Raw genomic sequence first — 27,628 nt, 5'->3', positions numbered from 1 at the left:
TTCATGTACTCATTCAGTGAATATTTAGATACCCACTCAGGCCCTGGGCTAATAACAGTAGCTTCTCTTTAGCAGCCTTTCCTATATACCTGGCTCCGTGCTGAGTCCTTTCCTCCCAACAGCACCCTGACGTAGGTACTATTATCATTATTTTTGTTTTACAGGTGAGAGAGCACAGAGAGGTTAGTAACTTCCGCAAGGTTGTGGATTCACAGCCTGTCTCCCAGGATGCCGTGAGCGTGGTCATTGGCTTCACACGATGGCAGGGTATGGGTTGGAGGGACTGATAGGATGGAAACAGTCTTGGAAAAGGGTGAAGGGTCAGAAAAGGGCTTGAGCAAAGGCCCAGAGGTATGAGAGTGGCTGGCACATTTTGAGAAGAGACTACGGTCTGGGTAGCTGGGGTTTAGGTATGTGGGAAGAGTGGTGGGAGATAAAGCCTGGCCGGTGTGTTGAAACCAGACTCTGAAGGCCTCAGGGGACTTGCTAGGAAGCCTGGACTTGGTCCAGTAGACAGCGGGGAGCAGTCGAAGCTTGTTAGGCAGAGTCAGGGTGATTCATTCTGGACATTAGGAAGATCACTGGCACCTGACTGAGAACAGTGGGGACAGGCAGGCCCGCTGGAGGGCTGTTGCCATCGATCTAATGAAAGGTGGTAAATACCTGACCCTGACGGGTGGGACAGGGAGAGGAATGAGCGCTAGCAAAAGGCAAAGGAGGAGCAGTGGGGGAAGCAGAGATGACAGCGGCTGAGTGCAGCGGGGGATGTCAGGGAAGGAGCATCGGGCGTGGGAGTTCCCACAAATCAAACTTCCACTCTCCTGTGTCCTCGGAACACACTGTAACCTGTCGTGGGTCCACAGACCCTGGGAGGGTGTTTCACTCAATAAAAGAAGCTTAGGGGATAGGGGTATGATCAAGGTCAAATCATTGAGGGAGGAGACCTCAGAACATTCATCTATAAAGACTTTGAATATTCAAAGTCAAGATCTTGGCTTCCAAGTTGCAAACGTGACTTATAGAAGGGAAGTGATAACACCACCGCTGCACCATCCCACCCTGCAACCCCAGCCCTGTCCTGGCAGACTTCTCTGTGGCTGACAGCCCCGGGAGACCAATGCATGCACAGCAGTAAACCCCCTTTCCGTTCCTTTCCCCTCTGCTGTTTTGTGGGACAGGTGATAGATTTTCTTTTCATTATTCTATTAAAGTCATATATTTATCCTTTTTATGTTTGAGAACACAATAAATGTTCTTTAAGCAAAACACCGAGGAGGAATAGGAGAGGGGGTTGGACTAGAAGTCCCCGTGAAACAGTGTGCTCCACACGTGGACATTCATAGCTCTACGCAGCAATTAGTGCTTATACGTTCTTCCCAGGAACACATGGAACTTTTTATGAAATGTGACCATGTACTACTCATAAAGCAAATCCTATCGAAAATCAAGGAATCAGTATTGTATAGACCAAATTCTCCAACCACAATGCAATTAAGTTAGAAATCAGCAAGAAGATAATTTTTTTAAACCTCATACATTTGTAAATTTTAAAACAATGCTATTACTATTGGGTCAAAGAAAAAAATGGTTGAAGAAAAATACTTAGAACTAAATGATAATGAAAATACTTGGGAGGTACAGAACTAGTTCAAAGAGAGAATTCTATTGCTGTTCAGGGTTGTGTTGCATTTATGTATTTTTTTTTACTGCAATTTATTTTGTGTCCTCTTAGAGATGAACAGAGGTAGGAATATTTTCTAAATTTTTAGAGAAATGTTTTCTAAAAAATTAGAAAATCGTGTCTGGTTTGGCCAGATTAGAAACATGAAGGGTTAAACCTCCAAACCAGAAATCATACCTCAATTTTTAGAAAGTGTTTTTCTGGTATCTGTTCATTTTATTGCCAAATCTCATCATCTAAAATCCCTTTCCTTCCTCCTCTGAACACAGATTCATATGAAACAAGCATAAAGAGAATAGAAAGAAGAGGCAGAAGACAGAAATGTTGTTTTATTCAAGTAGCTCTGAGTTGAGTTCAGGACATTTGGTTTGAGTTTCGTTTGACCATTTTTATTCCCTCAACGCTCTCGATATGTAGTTTTGAACTGTGTTTTGTGACAGGTGATGAGGGATTTAGAAAAAAACAGGTATTTTTCTTCTGGAGTCAGTTGACACCTGCTTTTCTAGGCAGATGGGATTTCACCCTCACTCTCAGGTCTTGAAGTCAGAATCTTAGACACTGAATGGCAAGAAAAATAGACTCCAGATTTCCTCAAAGCTCAGCGTGTTATTCATTGCTGGTTGATTTTGCCTGTGATTCTTTCCTATTACCTCACTGCCCTGCCGTTTTGAAGAAAAATCAAGAAAACGAATGGAATTCTCTCCGGAAGGAAGAAATTAGGTTGCTGATGGACCGCGTCGCGGTGGTTCTAGGAGGACGCACTACCGCCTGCCGCCCTCTGCTGTTCAAATAAAACCAGGCTTCCCAGCAGTTCTTTCCCACCCGGCCTGTACCAGCCTCCTCCTCCTCCTGTACTTGGGTCTCCCAGAGAGAGAGCGTGCATTTTATGTAAATGTCTTCTTCCCTCCACGGCCACTTCCATTTTAGATTCCAGATCTCTCCTCCTGCCCAGCCATCACTTTACATGGCCCCCAGACTGTTTCTAAGGAAGGAAAATGTTAGGATTTAAGAAATAGGCGCATCTCATGATTAACCCTTCAGGTCCCAGACTGATGCCTCAGGTCCCTGCCCACACCACCGGTGATCATAAGACAAGGTGGTCAGGAGACCTAAATTCTAGTCTACTCATTGGCCTCAGTTAACTTGATTTAACAAATTTTACTTGATCTTTGCTATGTGCAAGGTGCTATGTTAAGCAACATGACAAACGGTACATAAAACAGATGAACAGGTTACTATCTTCGAAGGGTTCACAAGTCTGGTGGTGCAATTAACATGCAGGGAAGATGTGTTGATAGATGGCAGCACGTGATCAGAGCCATAGGGAGCGGCCTCTGGAAGAGCAGAGAGGAGAGGAAGATCACTGTTGGCTAAATCTCAGACCCTGACTGACCAGCGAGATTCCAGAACAAGTCAAGTTCCAGATTAATGGAAATCGGGAAACACTCCCAAGTTCACAGCAAGGCATTTTCTCAACTCTCCTCTCCCAAATTAGGACCCCACCATTTCACATTTTCATTGATTTAACAAATATCAACGGAGCACTTATGTGCTAGGTATTACGCTAGGCTCTGAGGCAATGACAATGAAATGAAACATGGCCCTTGCCTGCATGGGCCTTGTAGTCCATAGGGAGCCGTAGGCAAATACAAGATACAGTGTGAGAAGGTTGGCATGACTCTTCTCCAGTCCATACTCTGATTTGCTTCAAAACAGAAAGAGAAAAAACGAAGGAGGAATCTCCTATGGGCATAATCCAGAGTCACAGTTAGAAAAACATTGGTATGGACTTTTTCCAGGCTCTTTGGTCCTTGCTGGAGGAGTTTGCTGAGGAGGACTTGGTAGAGATGATATGTAGAGCAAGGATGGGGATTAAAGGTCAGCAGGCAGGCCTTTGACATCGATGACAAAGTCTCGCGATGCTTTTCCCCAGACCTTGCCTCTGCACTGAGCACTGAGGTGGGAAGAGCTCTGGGGGCCAGTCCCCCGTCACTGTCTCCATAAGGCTGCACTTACTTCCCTGTCTCCTCTGGAAATGGGAATAAGTAACAGCTGCTCGGCACCTCTTCCCAGGGCTTTGGAGGGGCAAGTGAAGGAGTTTGTGAGTAGTTTATGCAGGCCATGCGAGGTTAAACAAATCAGTGATGGTATTACCATTGTCAGCAACACCTAGGCCAGCCAAGAGGCAGCGGCATGAAGACGGGTGCCTTCCACAAGCCGCCTCCAGAGAGAGAAGCTGCAGTTAAGCCGTATCAGCAGCCTTTCTCTCCAAAGTCCCCACTAAGGTCTACACGGAAGCTAGGAAGATTTTCTTTCTAAACGGTGCCTGTGTTTAACAGTATACTTAACACGGTTGGGGTTGTGACGAGAAAGAGAAATAAGGTAAGAAATTCTCTAAGCAGCCGTTTGGGATGTTTATAAAAGTACTGCCACAGTGCAGGTTTACGAAACCCCACTTAAATTTTTATAACGTAGGAAACTGCCATTTGTCTCTTCCATTTGTCATCTTTCTCCTCTCTGTGTCTCCTGGCATGGACTCGATGTCTTGCTCCCTTGTGGATTCCCATCAAGATGGGAAATACAGGCCATCGAACAAAGCTGGCAGCATTCCCAAATCTTTTTTACCCTGGAGTCCTTATGATTGAGTCGGGGTAGGACGAGGGAGAGGGCAGTGCTCTGTGTTCACTGGAGGCTGGCTATTGCCATCAGCCAGGCTCCCTCCTGGACACTGTGAGCCATTTAATTCCATCTTTCCCGCTAGACCATTGGCCCAGTGAGGGCAGGCCACCACCACCTAACCAAGGGTCAGCTCAGTAAATCTTCGTGAAATAGATTGAGCCCTTCAGTCAAACAACTTTCCAGGTGGGCATTATTGTCCCCAGTTTACAGATAAAACCGAGGCCTCAGGTGCTTGGGAATGTTGTTCAAGGCAAGGGAGTATGTCAGCTTAGGGTCTGGATACTACGTACTCTGTCTGCTGCCAGAGTTTACAGTCCCTCCTGCAACCCACACTCTTTAAGACCCTCCTCTCTCAGAGGCCATGGATTTTATTGTTTTTTAGTCATTTTCCAAAACGTTTGCATTCCATTGTGTTTGAAAATAGATTCTATTCAAATAGTATTATACCCAGGAGTAATTATGTTATAGATCTTTTGGTCCTACTTCCAGATTCTATGTATGAATCAGTCCTAAATTCGTTGGAGAACTGAAATGTGGACATAAGTCAAATACTCATTCAACCAACATGTATTAAATGCCCATTACGTGGCAGACCGGGGGCTAGAGGCCTGAGGTACAAAGATGAATAACAAATGGTTCCTGTTTTTGAAGAACTTATGGTCTAATAGCTCTTAAGTGAACCATTTTTCCCTTAAAAAAAATATTACAAAAGTGAGACATACTGACTGCAGAATATTTGGAAAGCCCAGGTAAGAAGAAAAAGAAAAAAAAAATCACCAATGTGCAGATGTTTTATAAATCCTGAGGTCAGGGCCTATGTCTTAGCATCTCTGTATCCACAAAATCTTACACCAGCCTGAAGAAGCAACGTTGTTTGAATGGGTGGACGGCCACCCTTCATCTCATCACCCCGAGAAAACCACTATTAACGTTTAAGAAATATTCCTAGTTGCCTTTTCTTTGACCGTGAAATGACTGGTTCGATGTCATTCTCCCGCCTCACCTAAGTCAGGTGGACCAATTTATGGCCTCCTTAGCACCCCCTACAAGTGATGCTGGACTGCCCACCATGTGTACTGGTAGTTTAGTTAATTTTTCAACTGGAGCAACTCTTTACACGTCTCTGCCTACCATGGCCCAGGGCCTCTTCACATAGAGGCGATTTCTAAGGTGTGGGAAAAGCAGTCGCTTTTACCAAATGCCCCATGCGTCCCCCACACCCACCCCCAGAAAAGACTCAGGGGCAGGAAGGTGGTTTATCTGAGATCAGTTCCCTTGGATGGAGGGGAACTTTCAGCAGCTTTGCTCAACAGGCTGCATGTTGATTCACCTGAGGCAGCTTTTAAAACTGCTGATCCCAACCCCACTTCACTCCAATAAAACAGAATTTCTAGGCATGAGGCCCAGGCACTGGGTTTTTGTGTGTGTTTTTAAAGCCACTTGGGTCAAGGATTGAGAACCGTTGATTTAAAAGCAGGCCGGGCAGTGGTGTGAGTGGCCTTTGGAGACTAGTATAGGGCACTGTGATGGTCAGAGTCTTGAGACACTCAGCCCCGGGACTTGGCGTTGCAAGAGTTTTCTGCAGCCTGCTTCATGAAAAACCTGGGTGGTAGATGCAGGCAATCGGTTTGCAGAGGGGAACTCAGAGGAGGAAATAATATCTTTTTCCAAAGGGCTCGTATGGATGCCTGTGTCAGGTAAAACCACACAGAAGCCAAGTTCACCTATGACTTGGGTAAACTGGGGAGATAAGTGTGACTGCCCCACCAGACGATTTGCAAGGCACATGAGCCTCCTAGCTTCATTATGGAGGAAAGAAGAATTTTGCAAGATAAACTATTAGAGATAAGCCCCTGCAACAATAGGCCTCTTAGCAGAAGGGAGATGATTAGAATTAGATAATCTTTATTCAAATAGTCATTGAATACTTGTTATTTGTCAAGCATTGTGTGACATACAATATTTCATTTAATCTTCATGATAACACTTTGTACTAGGTATTAGTTATCACCATGTTACAGTGAAGGAAAGTGATGATAGTAAGTTTTTAAAAACGAGGATAAAATCACATTAAGCAAAAGAGGTAAACCCCAGCCTCTCCTACTGGGAAGCCCAGATTTTGTTCACCCCACCCAGCTTTATGACCCAGACTGTAGGATTAGAGGTAATACAAAAGATAGGAGAAAAACCAAGGCAACATCTTCTCAAGAAGGGGTAATGGCCAGTCGACTGGAAGGTTTTCCCTTCTGTAAGACCCATGGTGTCACAAAGCAGACACTGTAGTGTGCAGAGGGCTTCAGCACGGCCTCTGCCAACCAGCCACGTGACCAGATAGGTCACTAGGGCAGCCCACGTCTCTGCTTCCTCAACCATGCAGCCAAAAGGGCTGTGCAGTGCTTTTCAAGTTGCCCTGTGGAGGCCTGGGCTACAGGAGCAGTTCAGGGGGGCAGGATGGACAGCTGGGACTCCCCTCTTCCCCCTTCAACCAGACAAGCTCTGCATTTAGCTGCTGGAAGGAAACCACTGGGCTGGTTAACGTCCATGACTCTTCCGGTTTAGTAGATGTCAGTTGCTCTGTTTTTGGAAATTTCCGATGCTGGGAGGAATCAGTGTCATCACGATGCTGGAGTGCACGTTGAGGTGGGGGAGAATGGGTTTTTATGCACATGGCAGGGAGCAAGAGCAAGTGAGGGGAGGGAGGGTAACAAGGCCGGCTGTGGCCAGCCCAGCTCTGCAGTCACAGTACACCTGCCTGCGGCCCGGGCTGCCCAGAGGGAATGTAAACAGTCAGAGCAGATGGGAAAGTAAACCAGGTGCCTTGTTGTTACTGCAATAGTGATGCAGTCACGAGCCACAGAAGCTGGGCTCCACGCTTCTCGCCCCAAACTGTACTGGCTTTTTACTCACTAGGATAGAAGTCTCCCATTCTCTTTTAGTAGCTTAGGATTTAAGCAATTTTCTGTTTCTTTGTGTTTTTCAGATCTTAAATCCAAATTTCATCCAAGAAGGTGAGTTAAAAAGTGGCAGAATTGCGTACGTGGCGATTGGCTAAATAAATTATGGCAAATCCAGCACTGAGGTAGCACCTTTAAACAATGGTGATATAGTTCTCTACTTAGGGACAAAGAAAATGTTTAGGATACACTGTTAGGGTGAAAAAGACCACACCTTGTAATGTGTGTAATGGGATCCACTTTTTGTAAGAAAATATGTGTTTATATAAAGTCGAAAAGGATATATACCAGACTGTTCACAGTAACCCCTGCGTGATGTCACCATGGAGCTTTTTTCTTCTCTTTTTTAATCTATATTTCCTAATTTAATCTAAAATAAACATTTATTACTTTAAAAATACTTTTTCACGGGACACAGGTGACTCTACAGAGTTAAGCTGAAGGTTATTTGAATCGTTACACAACATGGGTGGGGAATGAGAGGGTTGTGTTATAAAATAGCTGTTTTATTCTGTCTGTTCTGAATGATGCAAATTTATGTCGATGTTGATTTGACCACAGTGGCGCCAGAATTCCTTGTGCCCTTAGTGGATGTGACCTGCTTGCTTGGGGACACAGTGACACTGCAGTGCAAAGTCTGTGGGCGGCCAAAGCCCACCATCACCTGGAAGGGTCCAGACCAGAACATCCTTGACACTGACAACAGCTCAGCTACGTACACCGTCTCCTCCTGGTAAGCTAACGTCCCCACGTCAGCAACCCCAGCACCTCAGTGCGGTACCCGGAGGCTAAGTCTGACGTGTAGCTCCTGTTCTGGTTACTTGGTCTCTCAAGAGAAGAGCTGCCCTGGGGCCTATCCTAGCACAGAACCTTTGTGCCCCTCAGAATCCTGTGAAACAGTGTTATACTCAATTCCTTCATTAACTACAGAACAATTTTCTTAGAAGAAACAAAAAATGACTTACTCCAAAGTGTGCAATAGAAAACAGAAAATCCAGCCACAAGCATGCTTCTCACAAAGACTATTTAACACATTTGGTTGACTGCCTCCCAATTATTCTGTTAGTATTTATTGCAGCTAGTTAAGAACTTTTTTGCACAGTACTGCTTACAGAGGAAAGCCGTAAGAAGCTCTAGATGCTTAAGAAACATTTATGGAAGAAACAGCTAGGATCAAGACACTTCATCCTTTAACTTAATGTTTTTGCATGTGAAATGGTGTTCCCAGCAGAGACTCCCTGGCCAGGTCCTGAAATAACAGTGGACCCAGGGAGCTTAGCGTGAGAGTCAGTGCATGGTGAGGCTCATGAAGATCACCAGGTTTTGTGGGAAGGGAGTGGGGCTGACTGTGACCTCTGCATTTAACCCTTTCAGAGCAGTTCTTCCCCTTGATGTCCTGGACCCCAGGCTGGGACTACTGGGAAAGTTAGTCCTTTTGCCTTTGCTTAAGTCACTTAATTATTTTGAGGGTCCCAAATGTAGAATGTGAAATACTTGAACATTTCATTCTCTTTCCATTTTCTTGTACCACTTGTTATTGATTGTGGACTGAAAATGTTTTAGGACCAAGTTGCTAGGTGGCAATGACACTAGTAATATTGGGGACCAGTATTTGCATAGGACTCGATATATTTCAAACCACGTTCTGATTCTTATCCCATTTTACTCCTCTACTAAGCCTCATTTACAACCAACTTGAGAGATGGGCATGGCAAGAATTTTCTTCCTCTGTATGGCATTGGGGAGATGGAGAGGCAAGGTGCTCAGCCAAGTGTGTAAGAAGGTAACAGAACAGGGACTAGACCTTGGTCCTAAGGACTCAGCTCAGCACCCCTTATACTTTTATAGTCACTTGTCTCATTACTGGAGTCTGAAGGGCATCCTTTCCGTGTCCCTAGTGATTCCGGGGAAATCACCCTGAAAATCTGCAATCTGATGCCCCAAGACAGCGGTATTTATACCTGCATAGCAGCAAATGACCACGGCACCGCATCAACGTCTGCTACCGTTAAAGTGCAAGGTACAGTCTCTTCGACAGTCAAACATTTTTTGTGCTTTCTTTTTAATATTCATTTTCTAATTCTGGTAAAATACACATAACATAAAATTTACCATCTTAACCAATTTCAGGTGTACAGTTCAGTAGTGTCAAGTACATTCACACTGTTGTGTAATCCGTCTCTGGAACTCTTTTCATCTTGCAAAGCTGAAACTCTGCACCCGTTAAACAACGACTCTCCATTCCTCCCCACCCCCGGCTCCTGGCAACCACCATTCTACTTTCTGTCTCTATGAATTTGTGTTAGTCAAACATTTTAACTGGACATTACAAGGGATCCCTGAGACCTGGGAAGGAAGAGGTACATTGTGAAAGTTGCAAAGCAAAGTTCCAGCAAATGGGAACAGAATGAATCTTTGATAAGGGCTGTCCGTGCCCTACTGTACACCTCCTCAAGCCTAGTTCTCTGACCAAGCTTTCTCTCCAGGGTGCAGCATTTAGTCCGAGGAAGGACTTCTGACAACAAGGTATATCTCCCAGCTCTCCCTCGGGCCTAGGGAAAGGTGTGCCACTCGGTGGAGAAGGTCATAGGAAACAGTTGAGACACAGGTTAGGTGCCAACATTCCCTAGGTGACTTTCAGCCTTGGTGTAAAATGCCAAGTTCTGCAGAAATAGCATTTGACCCTAATTTCTGTCCCCGTAGGTGTTCCAGCGGCCCCTAACCGCCCCATTGCCCAGGAGAGAAGCTGCACCTCCGTGATTCTCCGCTGGCTGCCCCCATCCAGCACGGGAAACTGCACTATTTCTGGTTACACTGTGGAGTACAGAGAGGAAGGTGCGCCGTCTCCCCCTGCTCTTCTGTTTCTATCTTCTCTTTCTCTTAAGGAGGGCCTTCAGAGTCATAAAACTATTTGCCTCTATGCCTTTCATCAGCTATTCCTTCTCGTGTCTCCCAACTCAGCACAAAGGCCTCAGTGCCGGGCTACAGCCACCTTTGATCTCAAACACCGAGCAGGGTTTTTTGCCAGAATGATAATGACTCATGGCAGGTTGCAAAGTACCTTCACGTGCACTTCTCTACTTAACCAGCCCGATCACCCAGACAGGGACCATCGGGCCCATTTTACAGATGAGGAGGCTAAAGCTTAAAGAAAGTTAAGAAACACGAGGCTGGGGTTCATAAGAGGGAGAGCTGGCACGAGAACCCAGGTCTCTAGTTTGCTAATCTGTGATCTTTCTCCCAGAGAAGTAACTAGGGTGGCAAAAGCAGAGCTCTACCCCACCTCCACCTGCCAACTTTACCCCCAGACAAACTTTAGAGACCACTATATATATATGATGACTTTTCAAATTGTTCAGTTTTTAAATTTGTTACATTTACATGCTAAGAGTGCATACATTTCCTTAGCAGTTAGAAGCAACTATTATCAAGAAGAATTAGTTGAAATGAGAAGCTGCCAGGTAGCTCTAATTGTTAATAACACCTCTCTGAACCGTGTGATGAGTCACACACCTGAATTGAAAGCAACTGTTTGCACCTGGAACCAGAATCCTCTGTTTTACTCTCTGTTACTCTTCTTATTTTAACCCTTCTTTCTTCTCTTAAACAGGCCCTCTGCAGTTATAAAGCTATTTATGTTTGCCTCTTTCTTTAGCTGTTCACTGTGTCTCTCAACACAGCGCAAAGGTATCGATCGATGCTGAGCTGAGAGACATATCTCCCCAAGCCTGTATTTCCCTTAGCATTATTCAGGTCATAGTTCATAAGATGAACTAAGTTCTCTCGGGAAAGTTGTTTAATCATTCTGAGCCTTGGTTTCTTTATCTGTAAAGTGAGATTAACGCTCCCAACCTCATAGGATTTCTGAGGATTTAAGTGAGAAGGTTAAATGAGAGAATTAATGGCTAGACTCCTTCCGCAGTATTTTACATGTACCTAATGCTCCATACATGTTCATTTCCTTTCTGTTTCAATTTCCAAATGCATATTTTCTCTCACTTTGTTATTAATTTACAATATACTTTTCTGGCCTTATTAAAAATGTGCCGTGTGTGCTTCTGTAAATTATGCATGCTCTATGTCTTTTCACTCTCCCATGTGCCCATTTGGAAATGAACAGACTCCACAGGCCAGCTGCTTGCACCGCTCTCAGGACGTGTTCAGTCTTTTAGGAAATTGAACCCAAACCTGCCACAGCTAGCCCACAGGCTCTCAAGGCCCGAGGCAGTGACCACAACTGTCCCTTGAATGGAATGTGTCACTTTTCCTTTCTTTGTTTGCTGAAGGTCTTTGAAACAATGTGCCTCTGGCCTTACCTCTTTCCTTCTCCTCGGAAATTGTGCCCTAGGTTCCCAGGCCTGGCAGCAGTCGGTAGCGTCGACCTTGGACACTTACCTTGTCATTGAGGACCTCAGTCCTGGGAGTCCTTATCAGTTCAGAGTCAGTGCCAGTAACCCCTGGGGGATCAGCCTTCCCAGCGAGCCCTCAGAGTTCGTGCGACTTCCAGAATACGGTGAGTCCCAGCCATGCCCAGTACCCCAGGCGACAGAGACAAGACACCTGGCCGACTGTCACATACTCACTGGCACTGGCTGCCCACTGGCATGTCACTGCCCACTGGCAGTGTCAATAGGCCACTGAGCTAGAGGTGACCTGGATTTGCTTGTCGGCTTCTGCCAAGTAGCATTTCAGAGGCCTCACGAAGAGTGTTTCCGTAAAGTACAGGGCTCAAGTTAGAGCTGCCACCCATGTCTACCCTGGGCCTGCCAGGTTCCCGGGCACCTGTGTGTGTCTCCAGGAACCAAGAGGGGCAGGCAGGGGCCGTGAGTCACATGGATGCTACCGACCCTCTTCTGAGACGGGAACACCGAGCCACCTCTTCCCTGGGAACCCCTGCCGGCCTAAGTGTACCTCAGCCCCACTCACCAATTTAAAACTGGGAGAGGAAAGCAACCTGCCTGAAGGATTTGAGTCAAAATGAGTATTCAGTACTTTCTCCACCCCCAACCCTCCCAGAATGTCTTGTTTCAACATGGATATGTTTTTACGTAGATGTGTTGAATAAGATACGCATTTAACTAGCTGCACATGAGTGTTTTGCAAACGTGGTTCTTATTTTGCCCCCCTATTCATTATCTCATCAAGCCACCTTGGTCCCTGGGACATTTGGTAAGACGAAACTTGTTAACCTGAAGACATCTCCAAATAGCAAGGTTTTGGGCAGTGCAGGGCAGTGGACTGCGTATGTTGGGGCAGGGAGAGGAGGTCACTGTGGTTAAAAGACAGTGAACGTGCGTCTTTGGGTTAAGGGCATCCTGGAGTCTCAAGAGGAGCTGTGGACCCTCTAGGGCCCCGGGCTGCAGCCCCGCCCCCGTGGTTAGCTCCGGAAATGCTCCCCAGGCCTCTCCCCACTGCCAGCCGGGCTCAGCTCTGCTCCCAGGGGCCTGTGACTCACTGGGAAACCTTGGCCCCGGTTCTCTATTTCCTGAGAACTCAATATGGCTAAGCCATGTCCAGGCTCAGCCCGGCTGTGCTCTGGGCAGCCTGAGGTGACCGGGGTCAAAAGAGACATGCTGCAGCCTTGACTACTCTGCTCCCAGGCCACTGCCTAAATCCTGCCCAGGGATGACTGCTGCTTCTGTTTTGCTTCTTTTTGTGAGCCTTGCTCCCCAGCAGTCAAGACAGATAGATATTGGTGTGCGTGCTTGTGTGTGTGTGTGTGTGTGTGTGTGTGTGTGTGTGTGTGTGTAAATCATTGCCAGGGAATTAATGCATCATACAAGGTAATACCATCGAAGATTTTGGGTTAGGCTAAATCACTCAGTACACCAGATAAGCTCATTAATGCTGAGAACAAAGGGGTGAGAAAGCAGTTTTTAGAATGTTTTGAGCACGTTCCTTTCCTTTTCTCCTTGGCCGTATAACTCTTCCCCTTTCCTCTCTGCTGCAACCTCCGTACAGCCCTGATTCTCACTGGCTTTTCTAGGCCTTTCAAAGTGTTTTTCTTTCTCCCTTTTAATTTTTTCTAGCAGATTTCTATTTGACAACACCCAGAAGTTACATTTCTGATTGTTCGGAGTTTTCCCTTGGTTTATGGAGATGGTACAGGGAGTCTGACTCTGTCATGTCAGTTTCCCCTTGGATAATATTTTTTTAAGATAACATTTCAGGGAATTGTGGCATTTTCCCACTGAGTTAAGATTCCATATTTAGTCATGAGAATTGCTTCGGGGGTGATGCTGGAGCTTTTCTGTTAACCTTTTCGTTACTCTTATACGGCTTTCTCAATACTATGAATGGATTCTTTCTCTTCCAAAGATGCTGCTGCCGACGGTGCCCCCATTTCTTGGAAGGAAAATTTCGATTCAGCTTATACGGAGCTGAATGAAATTGGAAGGTAATAACCCAGTTTCCTGTTCCTTTATTCATGAACACTTAAAAACATCACATGATAATGACGACTTCTTGTTTTGTGTTTCTTTCACTAAGTGCATTTTCTCTATACTAAGAAAAAACTAGCATATTTATGTGTATTTTCTATGGTTCTTTTTCTAACTGCTTACACTGAAGTTCTCAGCCTTTCTACTCTTCTAATATAAGAATTTAAGGCTCAGTCTTTTCTTCAAAGTACAATTTTAGCTAAATCCTGAGTTCTGATATGTGGCATTTTCATAATTCAGTTCTAGGTATTTTTCCTTCAACTATGATTCTTTTCTTTGACCCAACGGTAGAACTGTTTTAAAATTTCCAAATGTATGAGATTTTTAAAAATTGTCTTCTTACTACTGATTTCTAATTTAATTGCTTTATGGTTGGAGAATTTGGTCTATATGATACTGATTCCTTGATTTTTGTTGGGACTTGCTTTATGAGTAGTATATGGTCAATTTTCATAAGAAGTTCCATGTGTTCTTGAGAAGAATACATAAGCACTAATTGTTGGGTACAGATCTCTCTCTCTCTCTCTCTCTCTCTCTCGGTTAGAAAAATGTGTCCTCAAAAATGAAAAGGATAGAAATGTGACTTTTAACAGAATAGTGAAAAATAATGTATCACCTGTCTCACAAAATCGTTGATGGGAAGGTTTTACATGCCTGTGATGTATTGGTCTCCAGGAGGTCTAGGTGAGAGAATGTGGGTAGATCTTACAAGTCACCCACCCTCCTGTGATGTGTAAATAAAAGAGCACTCGCTAGCAACGGGCCATTAGCATCCTCTCCATCTCTGATTGACGTCTCTCAATGAAGGGTAAAATTTCCTACATGGTTGTGACAGAGGTTGTGGAGAGAGCAAAAATGTTCATTAGTCCCATTTCTTAGGCAGGAGTAACAATGTAATTCCCTGCCTTTTGTTACAGCTCCTCTCATCAAAAACCAGCTTTAGCTCTACTTTCCTATCTTCTTTGTGTAGCCAAACAGAAAAAAAAAAAAGCCAGTGGAAATTTACATGGCGATGATGGTGATGATGATGATGATGATGGTGATGATGAAGCTTGTCGAGTAATGCAGTATTCTGGATACCATGCAGATAGTACACAAAAGTTATTTAAGCTAATCCTTACAACACCATGAGGTAGTGTATGAGTAGATTTCCAGTAAAGGAAACTCAGGTTCAGGAGGTTAAGTAACTTTCTCAAGATCCCACAACTAGTACGTGTAGAACCAGGATTCAAACCCTGGGCTACCTGACTTTAAGCCTGTGCTTGTTTTACTAATATATGTTGTTTCTCATCATAGCAATTTTTGTCAAAAATAAGTTCTAGTAGTTGAAATCTAGTTTGCTCCATGATATTAAAGTTTGTGAAGCTACATATGACCCCAATAATAAGCAAATCAAATCCCCATCTGGTTCTAAATGAAATTGGTTCCACCACCTGGATGTACCAGTTAATTCCTCCCCAAGGCATGTATTTGCTGTTGATAGCCATAGGCTAAGGCATGTTTTACCTAGAAGAGATGGACGTTTTGATATTTCTTAAGGGGAAATCAATTTTCTGATCTGTTCAAAGCAATTGATGTTTTTGTTTTAAAATTTCATCTCCAATAACCTGAAGCTTTCCCTCTCTCCCAAGTATAGTCTTCATATTTTTAGAAAATCCTTTAAAATGCTATATATTAACAGAATGGAAATAAAACATATAGATACTTACATGAGATACATAAAAGATATCTGTGCCAGGGACATGTAAGTGAGTCAGCTTTCTCCATCACACTTAAACCTAAAATTCTAGATCTATATGACTATCTTGTTAAAAATAGCTCTCCAGTAATTAAGTATTACAAAAAACAAAAAAGAAATAGCTTCACTCCTATAGCCCATCCATAGAAGCAAAGAGCACTTGAGCATGGCATACTTAACCAGAAATAAACTATATAGGCACCGTTGCAGCTTAAAGAAGCCAAAGACTTATCCCTTGGAAATGCTACCTGGTTACCTGTACAGGATCCAAAAAGGTAGCAGTACCAGGCCTCCAGATAAGGATGGCAGGTTGGACACAGGCATCCATTTTCATTCCCTCCTGAGACTTCACTGACTCTACAGTAAAGGATTTTTTTTTAAGCAGGCACGTAAAGATGAGGACATTGGAAGAAGAGATAGCAAGTATTAGAAGCAGAAAAAGAGGTGAAAGTGACAAATGACTGAGAGACCTGAGAAACTCAGTCCAAGTCAGTTGTGGGGTCAAGTGAGAGCCAGTGTAACTTTTGCAGCAGAATTCCCGGAAGGCTCAGGGGCTGGCAGCATCCAGTACCTCTGGAAATATGTGTAAAGAAGATGCTAAAATTGGAAGGGTTGTCTGAACCTTGTGTGAGAAGAAGTTGTGACTCCAGACCTCCTCCCCAGCTTCAGGTAGCTGTGTGATTGTCCTTCCCAATCAAGGAAAAGACTGGAGATTTATCCCCTGGAAAGGGTGAAACAGAGTGCCTCTGTTCTCAGGGACACCCGCCCAACTGAGGGCAATGGAACCATACTCCAAACAGGGCCACTGTGAGAGTATATAAATGCTAGATTCTGAGGACCCCTGCTCTCCTACCCACCAGGCCTCCAGAGGTGGACAGCCAGGGCTTCACCTTCCAGGCAGAAAGTAGGAGGGTCTTTGGGGAATCTGACCAGCTCAAGAGGAAAAACTTAAAGATACTGACTTTGGAGTTTCCCCTGACAAAACAGTCGGTTCAGATCACCCTACAGTGAAGGCCAAGTTGACAGGCTCCACCCACACACACAGAGCTTCCAAACAGCGTTTTAGTCCCCAGCTTTTAAAATGGGCCAACCTCTGATGCTGGCCAAGATGGAGTAAGCCCATTGTAGCCTTTCTCTCCCACTAGCTACAACTAGAATCCGTGGATGAAATACAGATAGCAACTATCTGAGCATTCTGAAAAGTAAGTAACAGAGAGATTGGGGAGGGAAGTTAACACCTGAAAAAAGACAAGGGCAGTGGCAGTGAGTTTTCTGGGTTTTTTTGTTTTGAGGGGTTTTTGGTTTTTTGTTTTTCTCCTGATCTCTTAGCTTTAACCCAAGGGTGGGCTAAATCAGTGAACTGTGCAGCATGCACAGAGAGTAAAATCTCCAAGAGAAATCCATCTTTATGGCCAAAAGACAGGAAGAGAGCAGGGAGATTCCTATTTTTTCCCCTTTCTTCTTTCTCTTACTCTTTTACCCACAAGGGCATTCATGTGGAAGTGTATGAGGATGCCAGAGGCTAAAACTCTTGACAGAATCCCATATTTCTGGCCAGCGGAACTATAGAAAGTGTCCATTTGAGCCAAAGAATGTGGGAGAAATCTCAGTGAGGAGAGACCTAAATATTTTTATAAGAATCATATGCAAAGGATTAGGAATAATAATGCTTTGAACATTAACAGTTAACATCATCAATCACACTAGAAGTTAGAAGGCAATAGAATAATTCCTCAAAATTTTTTTTCAACCTAGAATTATACCCAGCAAAACTAACAATCAAGTATAAATGTAGAATAAGCATGTTTTAGATATGCAAATCTCAAACAACTTATTTCCCATGCACTCTTTTTCAGAAAAGATTGAAGAATGCATTTTACCACAAAAAGGAAAAATAGTCCTAGTTTACTAGAGGTTTAACTGTGACCAACACTGACATAGTTGCAATAATGGAAACACTGAATATTGATTACAATATAATTCTCTTGGGGGGACAGGGGATGGGAAAAGTGGTTATGTGATGGGGACAAAGGAAGGAAAGAGACTAAAATCTCATCTTCTATAGTGGGATGTCAACAGATAATAACTAAAACTGAAAAATCAAGAAATAGCCATACAAGACATACTATATTTAGAGTCATAGAAGTAAATACCTAAATAATCAGCAAAATATACTGAAGTGATATATTAAACTGCCTCTAGAGGAAGAAAAATGGGGACAGGTGGAGGATGAGACACTATTGTTTTTAATAGGAAACTTTGTTAAAGCTAATTGACTTTTTAAACCATGGGGATGCATAACTTTGATACACACAAAATATATTTTAAAAATTAAGGTAGCAGTACCTTGACATAACCACTAATTCAGGAGATCTCTCCTCAGCAATCAATTGTTTTCCTGCATCCAAAGTCCTCTGGAAGGAGGTGACCTATAATAAACAAACAAGAGAAGGTGCTGTTAAAACCCAGAATGGCAGTTTATTAATGGATGATGTAAAACAGAACTGCCAGTCTGACCAAATACTTGTTCACTATGCCAAGAATGATGTCTGACATGTAATAGGCATTTGATTAATATTTGTCTAATACTTGCTTTATTAATTAGGGCTTTCTCTTCTTTGGGGAAAATCTATAGTTAAAAAAAAAATTATTATTATCAGGAAGTTGCTTGGTGAACACAGAGCCAGGTCAAGGAGTCTGTTGGACAATCTTAGTAGTGGCCATGGTGTCTGATGCATTCGTTTCTGCTAGAGGAGTGGACTGCCCTTTGGACTGCTCATTCCTCTGCTCTTGGGTTAGGGCACCTCATGAACAGGCTTTGGATGATGCTGCCTTGTCACCTCTTTGACCCTCCCTCTCTCTGCTTCCATTGCTGACCAGTTTCTCCATCTATCTCCCTCTCTTACTACCTTCCATAGGCCTACAGGTGAGTCTGGGAACCATTCTGTCTATTTCAGCTACAGTTAATTTTGTTAGATATAAAAATGGCATGGTGGTTATATATTTTCAAATGTCCTTGTCAACTAGAGATGCAAACCAAGTATTTATGCAAGAAATAACATGCACTTAAAACACTCCAGAAAAAAAAGAGCAGGAGGTGGGAAAAGAATAGATGAAAGGTTGGCAAAATGCTGATAATTGTTGAAGCTGGCTGCTGGGTGCACAGAAGATCTGTTCTACTATTCTCTCTACTTTTGTGTATATTGGAAATTTTCTGTAACAGAAGGATCATAAATATAAAATAAAATGAAAAAATTGCCTCTTTAGAAAATGTTTTGAAATTACCATAAAGCAGAATTCCTCCTTCTTTAACATTGTCACTGTTATATTTTATAGAAATATACTCTGTTCAGCAAAGAAAACTGAACCTGTGGTTGATGTTCAAAATGACAGAAAAATATATTGACTAAAAATATTTAGTTTTTTGCATCTCAAAGAACCCTAAAATGCTAAGAAAGGAAAGATGGCTTTTCTGAATGATAACATTATAATTAAAAATACAGAAAAGTAGATTCCTAATAAAATGTTACTCTCTAACCACTTCGGATAAAACGTCTCATATCCTTGAATAAAATGATACCTAGTTGATTGAGGAATCTTGGCAAAACACTTTTCTCCCTTTTGTTTTCCAGAGGCCGGTTCTCCATAGTAAAGAAGTGCATTCACAAAGCTACTCGCAAAGATGTTGCTGTGAAATTTGTTAGCAAAAAAATGAAGAAAAAAGAGCAGGCTGCCCACGAGGCTGCCCTACTTCAGCACCTGCAGCATCCCCAATACATCACTCTCCATGACACCTATGAGTCCCCCACTTCCTACATCCTGATTTTGGAACTGTAAGTATAGGCGTCATCTCTCGAAGGTGGTCCCCAGCTATTTGGGTTATTTCTTGCCCACAATTAATGGAAATGGCAGTTACATTTCATACAATGTCTTCTAGTTTACGGAGTGTTGTATGTAACATGCACTCTCCCCTCCACTGTATAAAAATGTTATTCCCATTTTATAGATCAGAAAATCAAGGATAAGGAAGATCATTAAAAGTAGCTCCTTAAAACTAGGAAATGGAGAAGCTGGGACTTGAACCCACATCTCTCTTACTCCAGTTTTCATCTTCTTTCTCTTATGGACTCTTGGGCTGGGCAGGAGTTTAGGAAAAGCTTATTGACAGTGGGCTTATTGACAGGGGTGGAGTTGAAATGAAAGAGAGGGGTTTGTGCATCTATCCACTGCCATAGCATCCTCAATCTACCACCCAAGAAATTCCTTTAAGGGTAGAATCTTACCCTCAAAACCTTCCACTCATTTCAGATTTTCTAGGTACTCAGGTAGCCATATACTTGGGGCCACATACTGGGCCCCAGAATAGACCAATAAGGTCACATCCTTCCCACTTCTTTCCCAAGCTAAGAACAGAGATCGTGCTCTGTGGTTTAGGGAGATCTTACAGAGGCTAAAGAGAACAATCTTTTCAGAAGTATGGAGCCCTCGTAGAAATGTTGTCTGATTGGTGCTGATGAGGCCCTGTGCCTGGAGAGGAGATAGACATTTACACCGAAGACCAGTGCTGTGTCTGGCTCCACATGAACCTACGTTCCGTAGAGAAGCACCTCCGTTTACACCTTTCAACTGTCATTTTAGTCTTGCCCTTGTGTGCTTGTTAGTCTAGGTGTGTGTGGTGGGGGAGGGAGGGGTTCGAAGCAGTAACTTTCTGTAAATTTATTTATGATGAAAAAAAGAAAGCCAAAATGCAAACATCTTAGGCTACATTTTTTAACTGGTTGAAAAGAAACAAGAGGAGACAAAACCATCACTGTTAGTAATTGTAATCCTTTTGTGATACTTAACTTTCTATAGCTGTGTAGTAGCTGGTAAGTTGTCACTTTGTGCTTCTTTTTTTTAATTGATAAAAATAAGTTTAATTTATATGCACGTTAACCACTTATTCTGACCTCATGCTTTACTATTTAGTCCAGTTCTTTTTTTTTTAATTTTTATTGGAGTATAGTTAAGATTGTCACTTTGGATTTCATAAATACATTTACAAACAGCCTTTCAGAGCCTAACCTGTTTGTTAAGAGCTTCCTAACTCAAAAGGTACATTCTGTTGACAGTGAACTATGTTTGTTTACAAGTGACAACATGTTGTACTTGAGTTCCAGTAAAAGGTATTGTCACTTGTGTACCAACCAAGGTGGTACAGCAGACCCAGAACCTTTGCCTCTTCAGACTTGTCAATTACCATTCTGAGGGAAGGTGTTGACTACCAGGCTGCCACAGAGTAATGGAAAGAAGCTGTTCTTGGCATGGAGAACCTGGGTTCTAATTCCAGCTCTGTGATTTGGGGCAGTGTACTTAGTTTCCTGGGCCTCAGGGTCCTCATCTGTGAATTCTGAAGATGTTTCCGCTTCTCAGAGATGTTGCAGGGGTTAACTGAGATGAATATTGCATTGAACTAGTTTATCAAACATTTACTGAGCACTCACTATGTGCCACCCATTGTGTAGACCTGGGCCTGGGTGGCAGGAACAAAGATGAAATGTTACATTTCTTGCCCTTGAGGAGTTAGAAGTCTAATGAGAAAGTCCATAAGTAAATGAATGATTTCAGCATAGTCTGGTAAATGCATATTTTGGAGAGAGTTGTGTGAGAACATATAGAGGGGCTTGGCTGGACTTGAGGTTCAGGGAAGATTTGTGGAGAGGCAGTACCTGAGCTAAACCCTGGTTATGCCATGACTGTGCATACCCCTTTGGTGGCCATCCAAATTGCTGGTAGAGCTTTTCTCTACCAGGCAACTGAGGTTCTGATTCCCTAGTCTATGGAGGGACCTGGGCATCTGCATTATCTAAGAGCTCTAAGGATGAACTTGGTGGCTGAGACTTTCTGGTCTCAGAGTAGAGCTACTGTTAACTTCTCCCTAAAATGCCCTAAGAAGTTCAGGGGGCTGCATCTAACAAGCCCAGTCCTACTCCACTCCATGCTCACCACCCCTATCCCACCCTGGCAGGGTCAGAGGAAGGCAAAGGGGGCCTTCATGGGATCTAGCCTTTGATCCTGTCAAGGAAAGCAGGAGAAGAGAACAAGTTTGTGGGAAGGAACAAGCCAGAGAAGAGAATGGAAACTTGGCAGGGGGATGTCAGCTGTGTTCAAAAGTAGTTTCTGACTCTGGCTCAGGCTCCTCTGCCTGGGCCTTTCCTGGGGATGGGCCTTAATGGCCCAATGCATATTAGAGACCAGCTGCCTGACATCTGGTCACTCCCTGCTAAAGAGGGCCCAGAGCACCTGAAAATAGTTGCCATTTATTGCACACTTACTATTGCTAAGAATTATGCTTAAATGCCTCATTGTCTCACTTGATCCTTGGACAGTCCTCATAATGAAATAGGTATTATTATTGTTGTTGTTGTTACTCTTACTTTAAAGATGAAGAAACCAAAACACAGAGAGTTTAAATGACTTGCTCCAAGCCGCCAACCTGTTAGTGGCAGAACCAGGATTTGAATCCAGGTCTGGCTGGCCCCTTGTACCAGGCTTTCAGATATAGTTTTTAAGATTGGAAAGTTGCCCAAGAGGGATGGGATTCAAAAGGGGGGGTCAAGAATGCCAAGATCAAACTTTGCCTAGTTTCTATTTTTCCCCAACTAAAAATTAACAAGTAAAAGCTATTTGCAAGACATATATGAGGTTCCTTGAAGCCACCAGATTCCAGTTATTCAGACAATTGTAAGATCTCTCTCTCCCTCCTTTCTCTATTTTGCAATCTAACCTCTCTTAAAGGGGTGTCAGACCTTTTTCCCTGTGAGCAGTTTCAAAATTTAACGAAACATAATGTGTCTTAAGGTTATACAGATTTCTTCCCTGAAGCATGCTTGCATCTATCTATCTATCTATCTATCTATCTATCTATCTATCTATCTTTTTAATATAAGTTCTGAACATTGCACTAACTTTGGGCTCTAACTAAAATACACATGTGTTGCAACATTGATCTTCATTTATAATAGGGAGTAGGAGAAATGTTAGCAAACTTACAGATTTTTGTGTGTGTTATTTTTCTGTTTTCTTTATAAACATATTTCCTTTGTCTTTTCCTCCCTATTTTCAGGATGGATGACGGCCGACTCTTAGACTACCTTATGAATCATGATGAGCTGATGGAAGAAAAAGTAGCTTTCTACATACGAGACATCATGGAAGCCCTGCAGTACCTTCACAACTGCAGGGTTGCACATTTGGACATAAAGGTAATAAGAAGTAGCAACCCTAGCAGGGAAATGGTTAAGTCTAACCTGCCAGTCATTACCCTTGAGGGGGGTAAATTCTCATTTTATTTACTTACATTAGAATCCCTATGAATATTAAACACAAAATGGGTTGTCACAATTTAAGTGTGTTATTCATGAATTAGTGAGAACACTCCAGAGTCACATGACACCTGGGGTTAGGGAAGGTAGGGAGGCTTTAACCACTTTGTCTAACTTTATAGAAGGAATCCACTAAATGTCACCATCTTTTTCAAAAAGAAGCCCCTGTTCTCCAAAATAAATAACTTATTCTTTTCTTGATTTAGTGCAGAAGTAAGGGCTAGTTAAGAAGACATGATTTCCAATGTCAAACAACTTCCCTAAAGTACCATTTAACCTCAGAGTTTAGTTCAGTTTGAACATAGGGAATGTCCCATACACTACAGGCTTTTTCAAAGAATGGCAGAACCGTGTCTGAATGGATGGAGTCCTACTGGTAGTCAAAACAGAGAGCTGAACTTGCCTTCTCTTATCCCCGCCTCCTTGGATCTCCACAGCCTGAAAACCTGCTCATTGACCTTCGGATTCCAGTGCCTCGAGTGAAGCTCATTGACTTAGAGGACGCTGTCCAGATCTCAGGTCACTTCCACATCCACCACCTGCTTGGGAACCCTGAGTTTGCTGCCCCAGAAGTGATCCAAGGCATCCCTGTGTCCCTGGGCACTGATATCTGGAGCATCGGGGTTTTGACATATGTCATGCTGAGCGGGGTCTCCCCCTTCTTGGATGAGAGCAAGGAGGAGACATGTATCAACGTATGCAGGGTGGATTTCAGCTTCCCCCATGAGTACTTCTGTGGCGTGAGCAATGCTGCCAGAGATTTCATCAATGTGATCCTACAGGAAGACTTTCGGAGGCGGCCCACGGCAGCCACCTGCCTGCAGCATCCATGGCTGCAGCCCCACAACGGCAGCTACTCCAAAATCCCCCTGGACACCTCCCGCCTGGCATGCTTCATAGAGCGCCGCAAGCACCAGAACGACGTTCGGCCTATTCCCAACGTCAAGAGCTACATTGTCAACCGGGTAAACCAAGGGACGTAGCCATCTCCCAGCCCTCGAGGTTTCACATGGAAGTGCAGTGTGAACCAAAGCAAGACTGAATGTGTCTGTAAATAATTCTGTTCATTATTTCACTCCACGTGGTTTTCTGGATTGAGAGATGTACCTCTTAAACCCCTTCAGTGGTTTTTCAGGGTCTGAGCAGCAGTAAAATCACCCTAAATCCAGGGACTTTTCAGAAGGTCATCCGGAAGAGATACAGATGCAAAGAGTCACGGAAAGTATTCAAAAGAGAGGCAAAGATAAGAAGAATAGCAGCTGTTATGAAATTTTAATTGCGTGTTCCAAAATGAGTGGTTAACTGGGCAAAACTTCAGCTCACTGACGTGAGTATAAAACGTTTCCGCCTTTGCTGAAATTTTAAGCAAAAAGTTCTATTTAACAGAGATGTCATGTATGTCAACTATACTGGATTAGATTACTTAGATATAGTTTCTTAATAGGATACATGTACACATACAGTAAAATATATTGCATTCAGCTTTCAGAGTTTTATAATATAGAGATATATATGAAATCAATCATAAGTAACTTTGGCAGAGTACTCCAGTTAAGACAGTGACTTATTTACTGAAGCATTACATTGTTTTGACTAAGCACAATTAGATGACAGGTTTTTTAGAGCATTTTATAAACCTTGTATAGAACTCTTTTACCAGAACCTGTGCATTAAGAGATAGCAATGTTACCCTTTCACAATCTGTGAAGAGAAGATTTTTCTCTCAGTCACAGGTATTTGACTAACCTAGGTTCTGTTTATGAAATGCTACCCCAGATTCACTGGCAGCTCAGAGTTCATCTGGCAGGAAAGCCTGCCAGGAAATAAGTCCAAATACAGTAAGAGGTGTGGGGCTATTTTTTATGTCTACACTTGGTTTGAAATAGGTAACAAATAAAACAGGTTCATACAAAAGTGCAAATAGAAACCTTTCCTACAGTTCCTGTGAACAACATAACAATGCTTTCTGATGTCTTCTGCCACTGCAGAATGCAGTCCTCCAAAAACTGGCCTGCTTTATTTCTAACCCCTTATGGAAGTGAAGGGGTGCTTACCAAAAGGAGGCAGCCATATAGGCCTTTTAAAGGCCTGGTCCCAAGTCCTTTCTGAAGCCATGGAATAAAATCTGATACATCACCCTAACAGAGCATTGAGTTTTAACTGTGATTGCAATATCTATCACCACTCAGCCACCAATATTTCCCTGGGCTAAAAGGACTAATTGCACTTTGAGGCCAACGCTGCTTTCTGGTGTATATTCTCTGTACAAGATGATTATGAACTGCCCTTTTTTCCACTGGTGGGAAAAAAAAATTAAACCTGGGCATTTCATGGTTTTTTCTTCCTTTCTTTCTTTCTTTTTTTTTTTTGGTTTTTGGGAAAGAGTTTTTGTTTTTGTATGTGTACATGATCCACCCTTTGTTTCCGAGAATGTTTTTTAAATTGCTGTTATGCAAATGATATTTTAAAAATATAACTTAACTGTTTGTCCAGATCAGGTTTAATGGCATCGCTTCTCTCCTGTAGTAGGATTGAGAAAATTAAAATCATGCAGCACAGAAGTGCAAGCAGAAAGTTTATGAAGGATAAATAGAACTACAAACCTATCTTAATGAAGAGGAACGGTGGAAACTAAGACTGAACTTTAATATATAAAAACACTTATTCCCACAGTGGAAATGTAGAATTAAAAATACTCATCATTCTTTTCCATTGGTATCAAAGTCAATTTCCTCATCCACCCTCCACCTCATCCCATCCAAGATTATAGATTAATAAATTAGTAGAAAGTACAAGCAATAAGACTAGATAGCACTTATGTATTTTCAGGATTAACCAAATATGTGGAAACTGACTCCGACTGTATTTGTTTCCTAGTTTTCATATGGCCCTGGGTCATCAAGGCTCCCTTCCTCAGAGCTCTCTCTTGACTAACCCTTCATATTCTTCATTCAAACCCATAGGTATATACAAATACTATATGATACAATATTTTGAAATATAAAACATATTTACTAAAAACTCTTTTAGTAAACATGTCTTCATTATAAGATACAACAAAAAAGAAGAAAGCCTGGTCCCTAGGGCACATCATGGGATGGATTACAGGCACTGAGGATTCCAAGTATCTGTACAGTATGGCTTGGCAAGTTCTGTTCCATCCACTGTGGATGATGAATAAAGAGCCCCCTGCTGAGTCATTGTGAGTTTTTATGACCATGTAGGAGACAAGCTGAGTTTCTGCTTGAGAAAGACAATGGTGTCCAGACTAGACAGGAGAGCATTAATGAAGTCGTGTTGTCGGGAGGGCAGTTGACAGAGTATTAGGCAGAGCCAAAGCTTTTATAACAGGTTTTACATCAGAGTTGGGATGGTCCAGATGGGAGGTTGTTTGGAATCTCCCCCAAGTACACATGTTGGGGAAGTGAAGAGATAGGAGAGGAGGGACAGAGAAATGAAAAGTAGTATGACTTTGTTAACTGGACCCACAGTACAATCATTAGAGTAGAATGGATTTAATAGAGGCCCCAAAAGAAAGGGTGTATATTTTATATAGTTTGATAACTGAAGAAAACTAACAAGGAGGCATCCTATCTGCAAAGCTCCTGGTCCTTCGCAACAGGGATAAGATGATAGCATTCCTGGTTCAAGAATTCTCCATAGCAAGTTGGAAATAACAAGGAATCCCAGAAGATGGGGTTGGGAAATACACTTTAGGTTGCTCTGTGGGCAACTGTGGTGAGGGATGAAGGATTAGGAACCACTTTCTTGTACCTATTTTGGCAGAGATATTTATTAATAGGATATATGTACACATACAGTATTTGTGGTAGAGAAGAGGGGAGAGACAAGGAAATAGTCCCCTTCTACTATAATTATGGTAGTTCTTGCAATCAAAACTTAACTAGGAATTAGTAAGAGTGAACTTCCAGTTGAAATGGGAAAAATAAATGTTGGTTAAGGTCACAAGTTTCTTGCTTGGCTTATATTCATTGCATAGGGTTTTGGGGGTTTTTGTTTTGTAAGGGTGGGATGCAGAAAGAAGGAAAAGATCAGGGACAACCCACAATAATTTTTCTAATGTATAATACTTTACTTCATCTTTTACATTTGTTTCAAATTAAATAGATTTATATCCACTTACAGCTGAATGTGGGAAAATTTTTAAGAAAAAAATCATAATGTTGGAGGTGTCCTTCAGGTCTCTGACAGCCATAAACACTCTTGGGGGAGTAGAGGAAGCAGAGGAAAAGCTGGCTGCACCGCTTTGTGGTTCACAAGTCTTTATAAATAGTAGTGCCTTTCAGAGGGGAGGATGGGAGATAAAGAAGTTCATTGTATTTAGATTGACTGATACTGCAGCATTTTTTCTTTATTTTAACATATCTTTTAAATGAAACCATCTGAACATAGGGTGAGCCCAGGAATTCTTGAGTTTCAACCTCAGCTATTCCTGATTCGTCCTTTCTTACAGAAAGTCTTTGTTTTTTTCTGCCCCAAATGTCCCCATTGTTAAAATGGGAGTTGGGGGGATGGAGGGAGGAATTAATCTCATAGGAATGTTGGGAAAATACCTTAGTTGGGATGTCTAGAAAATACTTTGATTTTTTTAAAGTGCTACACACTGCCAGTGCTAAGAATTTTATCGATAGTAACTTTGAACATTCCAGGATTTCAATATTCATGTCTTTAGATACCATTTGCAAACTCATGAGATTAAATTCTATAAATTAATTTTAATTGGAAGTACTAGGTGCTCTTTGTCTGAATGT

At 42.6% G+C, this 27,628-nt stretch overlaps 1 protein-coding gene across 1 annotated transcript in view; it reads left to right on the top strand.

Moving 5' to 3' along the window:
- Window positions 1–25,985, top strand: part of KALRN (kalirin RhoGEF kinase) — a 605,233-nt gene extending 579,248 nt beyond the window's left edge. Inside the window, exons 48-56 of the mRNA XM_057544931.1 lie at window positions 7,341–7,368; window positions 7,876–8,047; window positions 9,213–9,334; window positions 10,018–10,149; window positions 11,663–11,827; window positions 13,633–13,711; window positions 19,125–19,325; window positions 22,598–22,736; window positions 23,294–25,985. Of these exons, the coding sequence (XP_057400914.1) occupies window positions 7,341–7,368; window positions 7,876–8,047; window positions 9,213–9,334; window positions 10,018–10,149; window positions 11,663–11,827; window positions 13,633–13,711; window positions 19,125–19,325; window positions 22,598–22,736; window positions 23,294–23,839 (1,584 nt within the window). The 3' untranslated portion in view covers window positions 23,840–25,985. The remainder of the gene's footprint in view (window positions 1–7,340; window positions 7,369–7,875; window positions 8,048–9,212; window positions 9,335–10,017; window positions 10,150–11,662; window positions 11,828–13,632; window positions 13,712–19,124; window positions 19,326–22,597; window positions 22,737–23,293) is intronic.
- Window positions 25,986–27,628: the final 1,643 nt, after the last annotated feature.

This window comes from Balaenoptera acutorostrata, chromosome 4, assembly GCF_949987535.1.
Source record: "Balaenoptera acutorostrata chromosome 4, mBalAcu1.1, whole genome shotgun sequence".
Taxonomy (NCBI): domain Eukaryota; kingdom Metazoa; phylum Chordata; class Mammalia; order Artiodactyla; family Balaenopteridae; genus Balaenoptera; species Balaenoptera acutorostrata.
The sequence above is the reverse complement of the archived record's forward strand: the minus strand, read 5'-3'. Positions and strand labels throughout refer to the sequence as shown.